Source organism: Poeciliopsis prolifica, unplaced genomic scaffold (genome assembly GCF_027474105.1).
Source record: "Poeciliopsis prolifica strain line A6 unplaced genomic scaffold, Auburn_PproV2 SCAFFOLD016, whole genome shotgun sequence".
Classification (NCBI taxonomy): domain Eukaryota; kingdom Metazoa; phylum Chordata; class Actinopteri; order Cyprinodontiformes; family Poeciliidae; genus Poeciliopsis; species Poeciliopsis prolifica.
The window spans coordinates 6,144,620-6,163,753 of NW_026562391.1; the positions used below are offsets into that span (position 1 = coordinate 6,144,620).

At 41.3% G+C, this 19,134-nt stretch overlaps 1 protein-coding gene across 1 annotated transcript in view; it reads left to right on the plus strand.

Annotated features, from left to right (window-relative positions):
• Window positions 1-19,134, plus strand: part of LOC129367002 (xylosyltransferase 1-like) — a 95,497-nt gene that overhangs the window by 34,338 nt on the left and 42,025 nt on the right. The window contains exons 2-3 of the mRNA XM_055041182.1: window positions 11,880-12,462; window positions 18,942-19,114. Coding sequence (XP_054897157.1) covers window positions 11,880-12,462; window positions 18,942-19,114 — 756 coding nt within the window. The remainder of the gene's footprint in view (window positions 1-11,879; window positions 12,463-18,941; window positions 19,115-19,134) is intronic.

Genomic DNA, 19,134 nt, shown 5'->3' on the forward strand with positions numbered 1-19,134 from the left:
AATTTGACCACATGACGTGACTTCCAAATGGATTGATTATAATCATTTGAGGAACTTTATTCAAGAAGCATGTTTAACTCTTCAGCAAACGGTGCATTAAGAACATTTAAATGCAACAGATGTCTGAAAGCAGCGTTTATGAGTTTCTCTGCTTCCGTAAACAGTTTTTTCACCCTCAAGTCTTTCAGCAGAAACAACATCTGACTGACAGCTTCCACCGCGGTCCTGCTGAAACAGAAGTCATTATTTGATTCTCACCTTAAAGTACTCACTCGGAAAAAAAACAGGAAACCTTAAGAGGGTGCTGATATTAGCAATGCGGTAAATGTGTGGTATTTCATAAATAACCTGCACTGCCAGGCCAGAATAAACTGAACTTAAGACGAAAAAGAAGAAGCCATAGTTTGCCTGATCTTGTCTAGCCTCAAAAACTTGACGACATAATCCACGATGTATTAAGTTTTCAGCATAAATAAAAGGCTTGAGGAAACAGACAGGGATTCTCTTAGAAACAAGGTGTACACACCAGGATAAACAATGAAGCATTGTACAATCTTTGTGCATTTTGAAAAGAAATAAATAAAGAATTGGGCATCAGGGAATTGTTTTCCAAACTTCCTTATCATTCAGAATTACCAACCATGTGCCTTGGGTTTTGTCCTGCAGGCCGAACATTTGACAGCACAGTGGAAGTGAAACCAAATTGCCTCACCATGGGGTATATTTGCAAATCATTTGCATGCTGTTCCTAAATATGGTGCCTTTTTTTTTTTCAGCATTCAAAACACAAGACAGAAACAGACGAACATAACTCTGCTCCGCTTTGTGTACGTATCTTGCTGTGTCACTGCTTTGTACTCAGCAGACCGCACACCGTACTTCTACATGTCTTTCTCGTCACACCAAACCCTGCTCTCTATTCCTTAAGTTTTTCTTTTCTACTTTTAATCTCTCTCATGCCAAACCCTTTGTCCGTCTCAGTTTTTCCTGCCCCTAATCTATTTTTGGGCCTACGTAACACAACACGCATGCACAGCCCTCTTTGCACCCTTATGGGACCCCACTGCGCTGACAGACCACGCATCCCTGATGCATAGAAGGGACCCTGTGTTGCTGCGCCATTGAGCGAGGCCTCGTGATGTCACAGGGAAATTGCCGTCATCCCTCACTCGCACGCTGACTGCACAGAGACGCGGCCCCTCCCCCTCCGCTCCCTTTTCTTCCCATCGCCGTGGTGAATGGAATTGCATGGCTGTGCAGTTCAATCACTGTCAAGTGCAAAGAAAAGGGGTCTCTTGTGCAAAATTTCATGATTCACAATTGATTAAATAGGGGTGTCATTTCATGGCTGAACAGGGAGGTGCGCGACAGGAGGAAGAGGAGGGGTAAGAAACTTTTCTTCATGCCCTTGTGAGATATGGCTCAGAAATCGCCTGATGGGCTTCATTCAAAGTCGGGAGATGTAAGTTTCTGGGGTTTATTCAAAGAGAGGAAATATTAGGACGCTATAGGAGAGAAAAGAGCGTGAAGAGGCCCAGTAGGAGAATTGCCAATATCTTAACAAGGCCTGCTAAATGGCTTTCAGTGGCTGGAGATATATAGGCTTAATACACTGTTTGCAAGCCGAATGATTTAGATTCCTGTTGTCATCTGGAAACTTTCTGGATTCACCTCGTGAGGAGGCGGTTGAGGATAAAGGACAAGTTATTTCAGCATCAACCTGAAGGCATGAGGGGCGTATTTAGGCTCCACTGTCACACAAAACAATAGTTAATGTTAAAGTATAAGGAAGTATAAAGCTTATAAAACATTTTTCAGCATAATTTTACAGACATTGGTCAGAATTTAAACCTAAAATGGAGTTTAAAGTCAAATTTGACATAATCTCCACCCCTTAAATCTACCAGTGTTTCAGTTTTGGCATAATGTGATGATCGTAATTCATACCATATTGAATTTCTCTTTGTGATCACAGCAAAAATAAACACTAAGTTATTTTTGACAACAGTGTTATACATAAGCTGAACCATACAGGATCTCATCCAGACTACCGTTTTGATCCGATTTTATGTAGCATTTCAGAAAATAAGTCATAAGCCAAGTTATTACAGTTGTTCTTGTACTAATAATCAAATGTTGAATTCTGCCTGACATTGACATTATTCAACATGGGATTAATTGTGGGAGAACGTCACGTTGAACAGTGTCAAGTATTGATTCAGTGCTTTGTAATGATGGCGGTTCAAACTCTTGTTAGCAAACAGTGACTGGGATCAGCAATGTAAAGCTCCCCGTATTTGTGGAACAGCTGCCTGGTGGTTCACAGACAGTTTAAATTTAGTTCAATTTCCTCTGTTTTAGACAAGTTAATAAAAGCCTGTACCCTGCTGTCAGTCTTGTTTTCCTCTGTTGTCTGTCGCCCGGTGAATATCAGAAGCAACTGCTGGCCATGCAGTTTTGTGTTAAAATACACTGACTGAACTTTGGGATGAGTGTTCGCTCTGCACTTTGGTTTGCCGATCTCAGCACAGCAGGTGAAGAAGCAGGCGTCCCGAGCCTTCCTGATAGGTTTTATCCAGCTGTTGAGATCCATGTTGATTTGAGTTCTCCAAACAATCAGCAAGCTGTCAAACTTGTGAGAATGCAGGGCGAAATAAATTTCTGCTCTGAATAGTTTTCTCGCCGTATGGGAACACCCAAATACCTTGTCCAGAACTAGAACACATAGAGTGATTGCTGCCTGCACACACAAAAAAGGAAAGAAGAATCAATGGGAGAAAGACTTGCTGTACGGTAGACCCCAGCCGGTTTATGGATTACTATTTGTGGATTCAAGGACTTGCAGATTATTCTGTAGAACATGACTTAAAATTATTCACTGATTTCTTGTATTTTTTATGTTTGTAGAGCATGTTGAAACTATTCCAAAATGAGGCTGCTTGGGATGTTGAAACACCAAAGCTCTATGCTACTTAACTCGTTATTGACTGTTGTTTGCAATCAGCCAATCAAGGAGCGCCATTTATTTTCCTTAGCAATGACTGGCTGCAGCCCCAAAAGCAAATAACAAGAAAACTGTATATATTACTTTCTAATATAGCACTAAAATGGTTTAAACTCTACCTATCAATGCGTGTTAAAAGGACCAGAGAGGATTTCAAGTTTTCAGATTTTAGCTATTCACATGTGGATCTCCAACCCAGCACACTTCAACTACTGGTGGATGTGCTGTACTAATTAAAGATGTGAATAAATGTGAGAAGTTTGATGGAGTAACTGTACATGCTAACTTCGTGAGGCCTAAAATCAGGTGTTTAGCAGAAAACTTGTATTTTATTACAGAAGTCCAGATGGTGAGGAGAAAGTGCAAAACCCGATCGCTTCTCATGCAGGAAGTCTTTCACTATGTCACATGATTCATGTGTTTAAAGGTAAATTTCAGGTTGTAGACATGTGTTGTACAGGACACACATTGTGGAGATTTCTCAAATCCAGCCGAGTTTCAGCCGGGTTTCTCACTCATACACACATGGACACAACCAAACACACAGACCTGGCTGGGTTTGTGTGACTGAGCGGTGCTGTTGTTGTTCAGTTTGATGTGCAGGTGCATGTGTGTGTGTCTGTGCTTGTTAAAAAATCTATGGAAGCTGCCTTAATGCCAAGAAGGTGAATTGTTCTTCAGATCTTTTTGCTCTAACAGAATTTGCAATGTGAGATCCCACACAGAGCAAATCTCCAGGGTCATCTTTCAACTTAATTTTCTGCTTAATCCAATTCAAGTGTAGAAGTTTCAGAAGTGAATATTGTTCGTCTCCACGCAGATTTTCTTATATTTCCTCCGTAACGGTCACAACAGGTCATTTCCACATCAGAAAGCTGATGTTAATGAAATGACACTTTATGACATTTATCTGATATTATTCAGAAACACACATCCTATGTGTGCAAAATGCATTAGCTTGAATTTGCAGACTTTCTATATTCTAAACAGCAATGAGCAGTGATTTTAATAATTCAGTGTTTAAGATTAGAATACAAAGATTCAGCTACACATGATGTGTTTTGTAATCAGGAGATGTGCTTCTTTCTTTCTGCTTGAAGACGAATATAATTAATTGCGGAAGATGCAGCATCAAACAACCAGAACATAATCAGGATCACGGTCCAAAACAATTGGTTGGAAATGTGTCTCAAAAGTAGAGAAATTACCCCCTTCAATCTTTTATGTTTTTCATTTAAGTTTTTTTTTCTTCTTGTACACAAAGTTTTTAAAATATGCAGAAACATATTTTGCTTTGATCATTCAAAGGTGAATTTGATAAGTCTTGCCACATAAAGCATTTTTACAAGAATAGTGTTTTTTGCATGTCAAGACTGTTATCATTTCATTGTAAGCACGGACTAAAAGGTATAGGTCATTACTTTAGTCTTGCAAAAATAGGAAAGACTAAATTAGATAGAGATATTATCAAGTTGGTGTTTATCAGAGCCAATGTGCAGCAGCAATCAGTAAGCTTTTTTTCATGTACATATAATTAACTATTGTCAGAGATATTGTGTTAATTGTAAGATACAATTTAACACACACACACATATATATATATATATATATATGTGTGTGTGTGTGTTTCTTGCTCCATATGAAACTTTTACCTGTTTTGTAGTTTATTTTTGTGTGCAAACATTACTCTGAAAAGCCTTTTCATCCAAAAACATATAAGTAGCTTTCAGTTTCAGTGCTATGCTACACAGGGTGAATATGTAATGAGATCAGTAATGGCTCTGAAGGCACTCTAATGAGTCATAAATCAGCCAGCGTGAACAAAAGAAGTGACCCTGAAACGATTGTAAAAGCTACAGGGAAATTTAGCAATTATTGTTTCAATGTACACAGCCTTGCCTTTTCTGTCGCGTGTAAAAATCAAAAGAAAAAAAAAAAAAACAAAACAGACAGCTACATGTCTAGATGCAGCTCTAATTTACAAATGACTTACCCTTCGGTTATTTGAGATTTATAAAAATGTTCTACTTCAGAAACTCGAACGTTGAGCCTGTGACTAAGATGACTGACTCACTGATATAGTTTAAAAACTGAGTTAACACATCGTTGGTGCTTTCTGACTTTCCTTTTTTGGAGTCTTGGCTGAAGAAGTCGGCAGGAATGACAAACCTGTCAGTTTAGTTGATGAGTGAAAATCCCCTGGTTATCTGCTGTCATTATATATAACACATACATCCCACAGTAGTGCTTGAAAAAAAGGCTGAGAGGTTGTAACAGTACGGATTGAGATGATTAAAGAATAGAAACGATTCAATGTGAGAACCATTAATAGTAATATAACAAAGCCTGGATCTGAGAAAAAACAATCACAACCTGGAGCTTCCTCAACTAATAACAAATAAAACAAATAAACTTTTCACTTTTAATGCCATTGAGGGCCAATAGAAACTGTCTCAAAATAAATGTTTCGTTATGAGTTCAAGTTTATGTGCAGTTTTGCAATATTTAAGGAATAGAAACTACACTGTCTGTGGGAATGATTCTGTCTTTCTGGGCATTTTAGTATCTTGACAAAGCAAAAATACACATGTGCAAACACAGTTTGTGAAGCCACATAGTTGCAGAATGTCTGTTCGGAAGAAATGGGAATTATGCATCAGTTTAAAACCTCAACTTTGACCTCTGGTCCCAGTGAAGCCCCTTGATCTTAGACTATGAAACTCTAAAATCTTTCCTCTTTGGTTTCAACCAAAATCTTTGCCTGATTCTTAAATATATTTTTGCTATCAGTACACACGATGCGTCCACCTCAAATTTCCTGGACAGAAAGTGTTACTAACGTTCACTCTGATGAAAAGACGCACTTCCCCTCCAACGCTCCAGCTCCAGGGCTTGACACAGGGCACACAAGCAGCTTCTGTGCACGTCAAACCCGGGTCATTTGGAGCTGCTGCTGCGAGTGCTAATCGTGTATTTGCTTGCACACACGCACACACTCCTTCTTTTACCATACATGTGACCAGCATTCTTCAGTTTTGGCCTGTGGTAAAAAAAAAAGTTTTTTTTTTAGAGAATGTCTAAAGGGAGAAATAGAGAAAGGAAGCTTGGAAAACATGCAGAACACAGAAAGTAATGAAATCTTACAGCTTGGTTGCCAGTGAAAAGACTATTTTGTGTTTCCAGAAGCCAGAAAGATGTGTCATCTTAATGTTTCCCAGGCAGGAATATGCACTTTATTGATTAAAAGCAGTAATTGGTGACAAATAGGCGGACAGTGGGAAAAGAAAATGTGGGTTCTCCATCAATCCTCCTCTTTGCTGATTTCACAATAGACTATGTCATACCTAGAAACCATTTGTTCTTTTGTTTTTCTTCTTAAGTATCTTCACTAATTCAGAAGATTAGATTTAGAGTTAAATTACTGTCAGGTGATTATCTTTTAATTAAACTGTTTCCATTTATTTTGGTTCTTATTTGAGTTGTGAAATCTGAAAGACGGGGTCCTGTGATCAAACCTTAGATAACTAACCTCATGTTGAAAGAGGCATTGTTGATTGGAGTCATGAATCAACAAGTTTTAAATGCTGATACATTTTGGACAAGAGATAAACTTAAACTTGTAGGCCAGAGTCCCTCAAGGACTAGAGATTTAGAAATACGCTGTAAAGGATTAGATTTAGGATTTAAAAAAAAAATACTTTAAAACATCGTGTCTGTTTTCAGAAAGCATGTCTACACTTGGTGTGGAAAATAGAAAAGAATAGCTGTAAAAAAAAAAAAACTGAACCGTTTTAGAGTCATAAAAGGTAAAATGGAAAATGAAGCAGATTGTAAATGACACAGCAAAATGAGATATTGTATTAACGGACAAGTGTTCTTGAAAACTCATATTTTATTACTCTATTGGGCTGCACCTCATACATCTACCATCATGAATTTCAAAAATTAAAAACATGAATGAATACCTTGGTGAAAAAACAAAAGAAACAAAAAAAGGAGCAGATGCAAATTGCAAGCAAATGTTCAATTTTCAGTGACTAGCAACCTTCGTCTAGAATAGAGAAGTCTAACTATAGTCTGACACGACGACATGTTGAGGAGGTAAAACAGTTATTAGATCCTGTTTGTTGTGTTGAAGCAGGGATGAGTATTTAATGTATCTTCTGAGATATAACTACCACATACTCACACGCCTCTGCCACATTTTTTGTTCTTCCTAAGACAAGCTGGGAAGTTTACGACATGAAGAACATTCAGCTTTTATTCAAACTGAGAGATCAGCCCACTTAGTCACTTACAAATCTTTGTCATGTTTGACTGGTACACTTCGGGGCCCCCCTCATTGACACATTTAACTCCATTCTGGCTCATTTCTCACTGAGGCGTCCTCAGGTGCTAGAGCAGCTGTGCACCAAGTCTGTCAACTGCATCAGTCTTCCATGTCGCGCCAGACGCCACGTCTTGCTCAGAGAATTGCTGCCACTGGTTCAGGTAATTAATCTGAGCTCGTTAGCCACATGGAAGGCAGGTTGTGCAGAGATTTGCCCACCCTCTCGACATTGGCAACACAGCACACACAGTCTCCTGTAGATAGTGACTGAGGTTTGTAGAATCTATGAGGTTTTTTTGTTGTTGTTGTTTTGGTTTGGTCAGTTCTCTGGTGTTCAGTTTGTAATGGCTGTCCATTGTTTGTAGACGTGCACTGGGAATCTTCAACATCGTTAGATTTTTTTTGCTTTTTTATTAGCTTAATTGTAAAATTCAATCAAAACTTTATAAAAACAGAACGTCCAATAATATCTATTCGTAAACAAGCGATTTATTTTCTGTATTTAGCAGAGGTTAGCCGGTGAGTCACTTGTGTCTCGTCAAAACGCTTTTTAGACAATGTGATGCAGGCTGATATGGCAGGCAGTTCTGTGTTAAAATGGCCTCAAATCTTTTGTAACTTGTCTGAAGTATTTGCATTTTACCTCAATGAGCAAAGCGGAGCAACTCAAGAGCTATTCCAGGGTTAGATGAAAACAAGCCCTTTAAATATACCTTCAAAATAAAAGCCAACTGAAATGGTGGGGTGAATCTGATCTGTGTTGTTATTATGTGGGCCTTCACATCTTCCTTGGGACTGCAAGAGCAAATGACGGCATAAGGAAAAGGGAGTAGGGTGCACCAGATGAACCGTATTTTTTTTTTCTTTTACTGAGAAAAAGGAAATAAAATGCCAGAGAAGAGGAGGAGGATGGTGAAGCTGGACAGGTGCTGAAAGACAGATATGTGCTTTTTCCCCCCCCTTTGCTGCACAGGAGATCGAGGCAAAGGGAAGTGAGAAACAGAGAAAAAAAGGACAGGTGAACTATTTCCCCCAGTGGGAGAGGAAATGAGGTAAAGTGGAAAGGGCCAGCTTAGTATTGAGAAATGGACTAAACCATCCCCAGAGGGGGAACTGAAACTCCCAGCTCCATTGGGCCTCTCTCTAAACGCACCTACCAGTGATGGATGATTTTTCTTTTCTTTTTTTTGTTTACCCCCTCTGCATTTCCTCACTGTTCAGCACAGCTCAGGGCTCTCCCTGCTTGTGCTCATTTGTGCGTGTGTGTCTGCACAGCCACCTCGCCATATGCCAGGCAATCCCCGCTTTGCCTCCCTGACATTCCCAGGGAGCGGAAAACACAGCCCAGCAACAATCGATAGCTCCCTGCAGCTCCATGCCCCAGCTGTAGTCCAAGGCAGCTCTATCTTCAGTGAGTGCCTCCGCTATTAATTCTGTGTCTCACAGTTTCCTCGCGGCCTTCGAGCAGCACAGCGACTGGAGTCCTTTGCTCACAGAAGGAGGAAGAGAGGAACGCCGTGTGAAGCTTGTGTATTCACAGGAATCTCCTCAGTCTCTGCTTACGCATGGACTTCAGGCCACACGGGGCTGCTTCACTGTATAAATCAATATCACAAAGATCCGGAACAATAGAAGTTTTTCAAACTCTATAAAGAGTTTGAAAAATTGTTCATCTTTATTGCTCATAAAGTTGAACAATTTTAATCAATGCCTTTGTATAGCATTTTTCTAAATCTGAAAAATCTGTCAAACGTTTTTGTTGCGTTGTCAGAATTGTTCCACGTCCTCAAAGCTATCAATTACACAGAAACCCTGTTAAAACGAATTAGTTGAAGTGGGAGAGAATCTTCCAACTCTACGCAGAAAGACTTTCGGAAGAGATTCACACCTTTGTCGTTCCTTCTGCGCTCCAACACCGCAACCCACTGCTCCACCCTGCAGCCTCACTGCCACCCATATAAATAATTGATTATCAACCACTGCAGGAAGCCAGGTCAAAGCTTTCCAAAGACCTGCGATCAGAAATCAGAAAGAATTCTGCTCACTGCATCTCTCGATGTGTTATCTAGAAGTTGTTAGATCCTCTATGTTGAATTGTCTGCGTGATCACGCCCCAGCTTGTCTTCCTAGAAGCATAGTTAAAGGATTTTATGCTCTCCCACAAACTGTAAAAGATTTAGACTCTCTACCATTAGCTTTGCTTTGGGGAGTATGTGCCTTACAAGTCCAACAACACATCATCGCCACATGCCACACTTGTCATTTTTAATTTAACAAGAGAACACTAGAGAGAGAGAGAAAAAAAAAGTCTTATGTTAAAAGCAAGAAAAGCTTTTAACTACTGGCATCTCACCTCTCTAACTTCTGCATCGTGTCTGTCTTCTACTAAGTTGAGGCACACACTTGTGGTGGTGTTTTTTGTTTTTTTTCCCAGGCATTTCTTCCAATTTAACTGTGTCCCTCATCTTCTCATATCTCTCTCAGCAGGGATCAAAGCACAAGTGCCTCCAGGGCAAACACATGCTGCCTCGACTTCACTCTTTCTGCCTTAAACAAAGAACAACACTCTCCGTCGTGCACGTTTTGAACAAAATCCACTACAAGCACGAGCTTTACAGACATAATCGTGACTGCACACAGCCTCATTTTACCTCTGGAAACATCCAGTGACTTGCACCGCGTGGATTAGTCTCCTAAAGCATTCCCTTTGAAACTCCGAGGCAGGGATTTCTTTTTAGGTGATCACCGGCCTAAGCAGCTGTTACACGCAGGATTAACAAGTTCTGCCATTCTCAAGAAACACAGTCTTGTTTAAACTAGTTGCGGGGCTACGGCGGGGGGAGGAAAGTAGTCACAGACGAGGGCAAAGGGGAGACGGGGAGAGGTTATGACAGGCAGGAGAGGTGGCAAAGTGGTGGATTAATAAAGAGGAGGTGAGAAGAGGGAGAAAGTGAGGTGTGAGAGAGGCAAAATGGGTAGCAGATGATCAGAGAAGAGCAGGGAGATGTGCAAGAAAGGATGAGGAATGATCGGAGTGGAGCGGAGGGGAGGGAACGAGATGTGTGAAGAGAAGTGTGAAGGGCAGGAGCGAGGGAAGAGGCAGAGATTCAGAGGAGAAGAGAGGCAGGCAGCTTCTACGCATCTAATTTAGTGAGAACCAGACCTCCGCCAAGGAGGAAGCTTAGAGGGAAATGACAATGAGAGCATTGTCCCCGCTCTTGTTTTCCCTACAGTTTTTCGTTGCGGCGTATAATATCATCCCCCCCCTCCTGTCTCTTTGAGCGTGAAAGTGTCCCACCTTTGTAATTGTGCGAGTACAAGGTGTTTACAGCGAGGAAAGGTCAACGGGGCGATAACAGACCTGGCTGTAGGGGTGGAAAGACATTTTCAACCAATCTCGCTTCTCTCTCCCGTGCGTCGCACCTGTCCTGGTTCTGATTCTCTCTTACAGGCTTTATTTTCCACACATATCTATAATTCATGCTGTCATAGTGCCTGGGAAAAAGATCCAAACTCTGGGTAATTTTTGTCACATTTTAACGTTTCTTTTTCAATAATTTGACACATTTTATGAAGTTTAGCTCCACTTCACAGTTCTATGCTACCTTCAGTTAATGTTTCACTTAAAATCCTTGTAAAATTCATAGAAACTTTGTGGGTATAAGCCAAGAAAATATTTAAAACGTTTGAAAGCCCCCTATATGTCTCTCCCCGGCTGCTCTTTGTCGTCCTGTTTTTTCCCTTTCAAAATTCTGATTAGCTTCTGTAGAAGGGTGCATTATAGCAGGTCGGCGGCAGCTTTTTCTGTTTTTTCCCCCCGTTTCATGCATCACAGAACATTTCAGTAGAGAAAATTCACATAGCTTGCACCCTGTGCCAGTGCTCCTTCATCTTCCACCGCTGTGTCACTCACTAGCAGATTTTTGTGCTGCTGTGCCCCGTGCTCCCCTATGCTTTCAGCCCATTCTGCTGGAAAAACAGAGGACGGGCACAAGCAAACAATCCCGTTCACTCTGAGACTATCTCCAATATGCAGCCATGCAGTGCCGAGCAGAGCAGTCAGATGCCACGCCTCTGCAATTTCTTTGCATTTTTATTTGTCTCAGGGAAAAGGAAGAACACATGCGCGTACACTTGCTCATCCACGCTCACGCTCAGTCATGTTCTGCATCTTTATTCCCTCTTGGTGTTTTGTTTGCGGAGTGTTGGGTCTGTTCGAAGGAGATTTTAATTGAAACCAAGGGCTAATCTGTTGACGGCACGGAGCAGCGGAGTCCTTAGACCTGTATCACCTTGAATTATGTAGCACCCTGTGGTGCCTTGATGCTTCATTTCATGGCTCGTGGTTCGGTGCCGAGCTGCCTAGTCATTAATGCCATGTTGATTGTTAATCCAACACTTGATATGCACGGTGCTCGCTCAGTTCTGATCTTGTTTTTCTTGTTTGTGTCCCCCCTTTGCTCTTTCTCTTACCTCTCTCTCCACTCTATTTACCCAACACTTCCTTCGTCTCTGTTCTCCTCTGCTCCACCTGTCTCCTTCCAGGACGGGTACTACTCCCACCGGCCGAAGGAGAAAAGCAGAGTTGACAGCAACAATGAGAACTCGGTGCCAAAAGACTTTGAGAACATAGATAATAGTAATTTCGGTGCCCGTTCGCACCGGCAATCTGTGGGCGCCACCAGCAGCAAGCAGCGGGAGCGTGTCCAAGGGAAGCCCCACACCCAGCAGCAGGCCTGGCACGAGAGCTCTCCCAGACTGGGCCGCAGCTCCAATGAGATTTTGCCGATAGGCCACCAGTCGCTAGAACTGGGAAGCAATGCCTCCTATCCTGGTGGCCAGGGCATCGCCGGAGTCCTGCAGCAGCAGCACACTCGTGCCTCACTTGACCAGCCTGACCAGTCCCAGCACAGACATCAGCATCCACACAGGAAACAGGCAACTACACCAACACTGGAGGTGACGTACGATCAGCCGCCGCAATGTGAGATCAGCGGCAAGGAAGCCATTTCTGCCCTGTCCAGAGCCAAGAGCAAGGAGTGCCGGCAACAGATTGCTGAAGTCTACTGTAGACACAAAGAGGGCCAGCTAATGCCTGATGCAGTAACTCGTCATTGCCCTATTGAAGGTAAGTGCTTTACTCTAGTGAAGGGCTGTCATGGTTTTATGTTTACATGAGAGGCAGAATTTGAATGCCCTCCCAATTTGTGTGGCTTTTATTTGATTATGCAAAGAAGAACGGTGTGAATCTGTTCCAGTAAATTGATCTAGATTTCAGCAGGAGTTCTTGCTGTCTGGAAAAGATGGAAGCACCGGGTCAGGGATACTTAGTAAGGAAAAGATAATTACAAAGTGTGTGCACATATTTATCTACCGCAATAGCTCCATCAATGTTTTCGTTTGAGGAAAGTGGCACCACTAAACATTGAAGCAATGAGTATGGGCTTCTTTCTCTGGAGACATTAATCAGGAGAATACAACAGGGTTAATGGCTGCAACAGCCATAAACAAATTAGCTACATCTTGGAAGGAGACACAACTCAGCAGAAGCACCGAGCCAGGAGTACTTTCTATAGGGAAAAAAAACTGAAAGAGTAGCCGTAGTACTTAAAGGGCCCGGTTGTTGTGTCTTAAAATGAGACAGTAGCTGCGTTTCCATTAACTGCAAAATTTTGCAAATTGCAATTACAATTGTTGCTACTGGTGAAAAGGACGAAGAAGACAACAGGAAGTAGTGGACGATGGTGTGGTTTTGCTTTTGTTTTGAAAAGTGCAGCTGGCTGTACATGAGCTCTCACAGCACTGCACAGTTCAGAAAAAGTTGTGCGCCATTCAAATGTGTCGAATCTGGTTTCTATAAAAAAAATTACAGATTATGTTAAAGTTGATGGCTATGAATGACCATTTAACATTTTTTAAAATCAAACAGAAATACGTGTTTCAGGCAGACAGCTTTTTTTCTAAGCTTCCTCTCAGACATTCGAACTCATTTGTGACTAGAAATTGTAATCACCATTTGAAAAGGTATCACTGCGTCTCAGCCAACACTGAGACATCTGAATGCAAATTCAGGATCTGATCTGATTGTCGGAGCTGTCAACAGGCAAACTTTCTGATTAAAAAGTTTCCAAAGACTCTCTCTGACTCCTGCCCCCTCCTCTTCTTCTCCCTCTATTTGCTATTGTGAAAAAGAGCTGCCATTTTGCTGTGACGCTTCTCTTTCAGTCACTCCTCACATTTCAGTGTTGCACTACGCGCCGCTGTCCTCAGTGCTGCTGACAGAGCAGCATTTGAAATGGGAAGCATCCTCACTGCACGTCGAGTTCTCCAGTCCACAGAGAGTTCTGCATAGTAGCTTGAAGCTGTAAAGTTACTTGTATAACAGTGTTGGGAGGAAAACGGATTTGGTTCCTTACCGAGTTCTGATGTATGAAAAAAGTAATCCCTAGTATACTGTGCCATCCTTGGCTGCTACAACTACCAAGTGGCAATGAGTCTTTTCAGTCGCTGAAGAGAAACTTTAACCCTTCCAGTGGATTATTTCAATGCCGTCTCATTGGTGGGTTTTCAAGCTGCCAGACGACATCATCTCTACGGGATTTAAGCCCAGACGTTGACTCGGCCTCTCCAAAACCCTCAGTTATTTATGTATTTCTTTTTTAACTTAAGGACTGTTTTGATTGTCCGTTAAAGAGCAAAAACAACGATCGTATTAGTTGGAATGTAGCAACAAAACAGGCCCAGACCATCACACTGCCGCCATCGTGTTTGACTGTTTAGTTTAATCCCAGATGCAGCACGACACGCAACTTCATTTTTATTTTTTCAATCCACAGAATATTTTTTCCAAAAGCTTTGAAGATGATCAAGATGTTTTTCCCGGCATCTTTCCTCATTAAGTCGAGAACACTGACCCGGACTGGTGAAAATGGCTCCTGAAGCTCTCTCATCGGTTTTCTGTATTCTGTCTGTTCTGATCTTTGAGCCCTCTTCATGCTGTCACGCAGGTTTTCTTTCAGTCATTTATTGGTTCCCCAGGTCGGTCAGAGGGAACGCCTCGGTTTGAGTCCTGAAACCAAACCAAAATGATGACTGTCACAGTTTCTTTGTGACTCAACATGGAAATGAATCATTTTTAACAGCGTGAGGTCGGATTGGTTTTTCCTTTAACAAATGAAGTCATTATTTACAAACAAAATGTTGATTATTTAGGTTAGCTTTGAAACTGAAATTTGTGTGATGATTTGAGAAAATTTTAATAAAAAACAAATCAAGAAGATATCAGAAAGGAACAAATATTTTTTTTTCTTTCTTTCAGAACCGTACATACCGAGTTAAATGTAAATTCTTTGGAACATAAGTTAGCCATCTACAAAATCACTGCTATTAATTTATGTTTATGACAATAGACAATTCCTCCTGAAACATATCATAGGAAAGCAGGAAATATAGATTAAAAAAATAGGAGCGAGAAGTACATTAAGTAGAATGAAATTAAGGGAGTTATCATTCGAAGAAAATCTTGTTAAAAGTTGTTCTGAGTGATTTTCCTTCCTTTTTGTCTTGTTTTTACATGTTACTTTTCTCATTACGTCTGCCTAATCTTTTCCTCCAGAGAAAACAACAAGAGTAACCACTTCACAAAGTTAAGCACAGACAGTAGGTCTATAGTGAAGCTTAAGTAGACGGAGAAAAATTTCCTCGTCTAGTAATTGCAATTTCTCATCAAAGCCAAGGTACTTCCCCCGCTCTCACCCCTCCGATGTATAATTGGTGGAGTAAATTGTTGGATAAAATTGGGATGCTGCTTGTGTTCTCCCCAAATTGGTTTTTTGGTCTGTTTTGTCAAGCTGGCCACAGAACACAGGTTCCCTCATCTTTTTCAGACACAGCACGCTCACAAATTTATGGACATCTGCAAGGCTGGTTGTGGATTCTGTAAACAAAATCTGTTGCGCCGGCAGCCATCAGCGAGTTGCACGCATCAGCAGGCATGTTGAAGTGAACATTGCATACACACACATGCGACCGCGCGCAAGGCAGCGGACTGTATGCAACGCAGACAGCAGGAGAGGAGGAGAAACCTATTATACCTCCTGCCTGTTCTGCTGAGATACCTCTCCTGCCCCAGCTCCTGTTGTTATAACTTGACGAAGCACAATGACTTTGCAACTTTGGTGCATTCCTTTTCCTCATCGGCGGGAGCGTTGCCCGTCTGTGCCTGATCTCTTGTCATCTCACACAGCCAGTCGCAGCCCACTTGAACTGACAATTTGATCAAAAGAGACAAAGAAATTGAAAAGGGCTCTCCCCTGGTGGCTGGGCTGTAACAACACAACAACTAAATTAAATCACTTTTCTTTCTCTTCGTCCGCCTGCTGCCTGCCAACGTGTTATTTCTCCTCCCTTCCCAATCAAGTCTTAACCTTGTTAGCCGAAAATGCCCAATTTGGTTTGATCGACTTTCAATCCTCGAGGCTTCGGCTGGATTAGCAATTGTGTTAGTTCTGCATTAGAGTCGTTGAATTTAGGGGGAACATGTTCACCCTCGATGATCTCATATGCTAACTTTGCTGCAGCCGAATCAACAGGCAGCTGCTTTCTGATGGGAGCAGAAAGGCCTCATTTGGAAAAAGATCCTACTGAATAGTGATAAATATTGGTAGAAAAATGATGACTGTGTCATAAACCATGAAGAATTATTTAGATCTACTGAATTTTTTTTTAATTTTTATAATCCTATTGAGACCATCCCATTGAAATAGATCTCAATAAATAGTTAGGGCGCTAACATGTCCGTCTCAGTCCATGTCTGTAGCACGTTTCTTCCACGCTCTCCACCAAGAAGCAGTGGCGCATCCATGTGACATCATTAGCGATACTAGAGTATCTTAAAGAGACACTACACAATTACCACTCTACAATCTGTGGTAAGAAATATATGAGTAAATGAAAAAAGAAAAATCCAGACAACAAAACTAATGTTTTACTTACAGCTTCTAAGGAAAACATTATGCTAAAGCCAGACCATCCATAATATGAAAAGTAATAAATCAGGAGGCCTATCTTAAGACCTGGTTTACTGCAGCTCAGCCTTTGGGTTTCATAATGTCATGTAACAAAGTTGTAAATTAGTTGGGCTTTTGTTTTTATGTTATCTAGTACAGATCTTACTGACATATATCGAACTTCATACGTCAACCTGCACAGATACCCCAACAAAGAAACATGGTGGTGGCAGCATCAACCTTTTATTTACCCATGGAAAAGATGGATGCAGCCTAATAAAATCCTGGAAGAAAACTTACTGGAGTTTGTAAAATACTTGGAGTTGGCGTTCATCTTCCAGCAGAGCGACCATAAACATCCACCCAGAGCTACAAAGACCAAAGTGTATTCATGTGCTAGAATGGCCAAGTCAAATCTGTGGAAAGATATGAAAATGTGTCTTCACTCTGTCTGCCTGATGATAAACCAAATATGACACTTTGAAAACATCAAATGCAATACCAATTTTGTTATTCATACCACATTTTTTTATCTGCAAATCTCACTGTGTGTCTTTTTCTTCTCTTTTAAAGCACAGAAGACATTTTCTAATGCAATTTGGTACATGCCCTCTGGGACCTTATTCAGCTCTTCTTCTAACCTCTCATATGAGCGTTTAAGATGGAGGGTGTGTCAGAGCCAGACGTTACACAGGATGATGGAGGAAGAGTGCAGGATGATAGCAGATGAGGGAAAGGCAGTTTCAAAGATTGATAGCAAGCTCTTAGCTCAGGTACACAGTCTGCTCAGAGAATATGCCACGCAAAGCTGCTCTTCTGCAGATGAACAGGTTGACCAAATTGACAATAAAAAAAAAAGTTTAGCTCGCACAGAAGTGCTCATTAGTTCAGCCAGACAGTCTTGCTCACACTCTTGGAGTGCTTTGAGAAGCGACTGGCCAATTATCTGACTGCAACGCAAGCCAGTGGATCTTCTTAGCCGGTCACCAATTACTGTTCAATCTGATACGGCCCGCAGCAGATTTCCCTCAGAGCACACACACACTCTCACACACACATGTGGAAATGATGTAGCACAAACTCTGTGCTACACAGACGGGATGACGGGAGGTAAAGCCAGTTAGAACCAAGCGAGCGTATCGTTAACCTTACTCTTGTCATTGGTCTATAAGCAAATCCACCTTACATTTCAGCAAGTGCAATCATTTTCTACAGAATATGGATATGATAGATACATACGCCGAAACCCGTTGTAATTACAAGGCCTCAGGGCCAGCAGAGAGGGCTTTTCCTTAATGCCAGGCGAATAAACAGTCCACATGTCAGTATTCCCTTAGGTTCCCTGTGTCTACACTACAGACAGGCTCTTAGGAGCTGTAACCCTAAATTATAGTGATTTGAGGTTCCAGCCCAAGGCTTATTTAGTGAATAGAAATCTTTCATACACTCTCTGTGTGCATTTGCCGTGATAGCTAAAGATTTTAAAAACAAACAATGCCCATGATAATTTTTTGAGGGGAAGAAGAGCGGGGGAGGTTCGCAGCTTTAAGGGATTCAAAGAAAGTCCGTTGCTTTTGTACTGATTTAAAATCTCTAAAGTTTATTTTACATTGTAAGATTTATGTTGGTATAAATTTTTAAGGGTTGTTTAAGTGTGGTAGAAAACCACACAATGAAGCAAAGCAATGTTTCCAACAATTCTCCACGGACCGCTGGGATTGTTTCATTTGACAGGCCACAACCTGGGTGTGTGTCCCCACATTCATACTGTTGTCATCTTTTGCAAAGTCCAAGGCGTCTTTGGGGAGTTTGGCCTGTTGTGGTATGATGGCACTCTGTCATCCCGAGCGACGCCCGGATTCCCGGAGGAACCTCTGATAGGATTCCTGTCTGTGGGAGGACGGTGGTTACAGCAGATTTTATGAGGCTGGAATTGTTGAAATGGCTCCAAATCAATCAAATGACGACTGAATGGTTGTGCGTTGGTAGCATTGATGCTTCTGTAGCATTACATCTTTCCTGATTCTGTTTTTATGTTCTCGTTTGGTTTTGTAATTGTGACAAATTTGGGTGTTAACGTCTCATTGAGCACTCAGTCTGGAGTGGTTATTCCCCTTTTTTAAAGGGAGTGCGGACCAGTGTTGGACCCTCTTTATCTTAAGATACACACAACAATATATGAATCATAACTGAGTGCATATTCAAGAGAAATATAGATAGATCCATAACATTTCTATGCTTATTTTTCTTTTTTTCCTTTTGATTCTTTGACATTATGTACCAAAAGTGCACTACTATCTCAGTGTTGTCTTTGGCTTTTACTTGTCATATTAAAATACATATTTTGTCTAGAAACAGCCTGAAATCACCTATCCTTATGGTGTCAAACATTAACTTTCAAATGTGCCTGATAAAAATAGGTAAAATTGCCCAAAGCAGATAAAAAGGATCGGACAAAAATTTCTCTAATGTCGCTGACCCTAAAAAATAACTATAACCCATTCTTTGCATTTATTTTCCTTATTATACTTATTCTGGTTTGATTGAATAATTTCTCATGCATAAAACAAAACTCTTTGCTATCTGTCAACCTGTGAAGGTAAAGCCAATGTGAATATCCAGTGGGATGAAGACTCTGTGGAGAGCTTTCCACTGAAACCAGTGAGAATAGCTTTTGTTCTGGTGATTCACGGACGAGCCTCTCGCCAGTTCCAGCGTCTGTTCAAAGCCATCTACCACACCTCTCACTTCTACTACATTCACGTCGACCAGGTGAGCTGCAGGGGACCTGA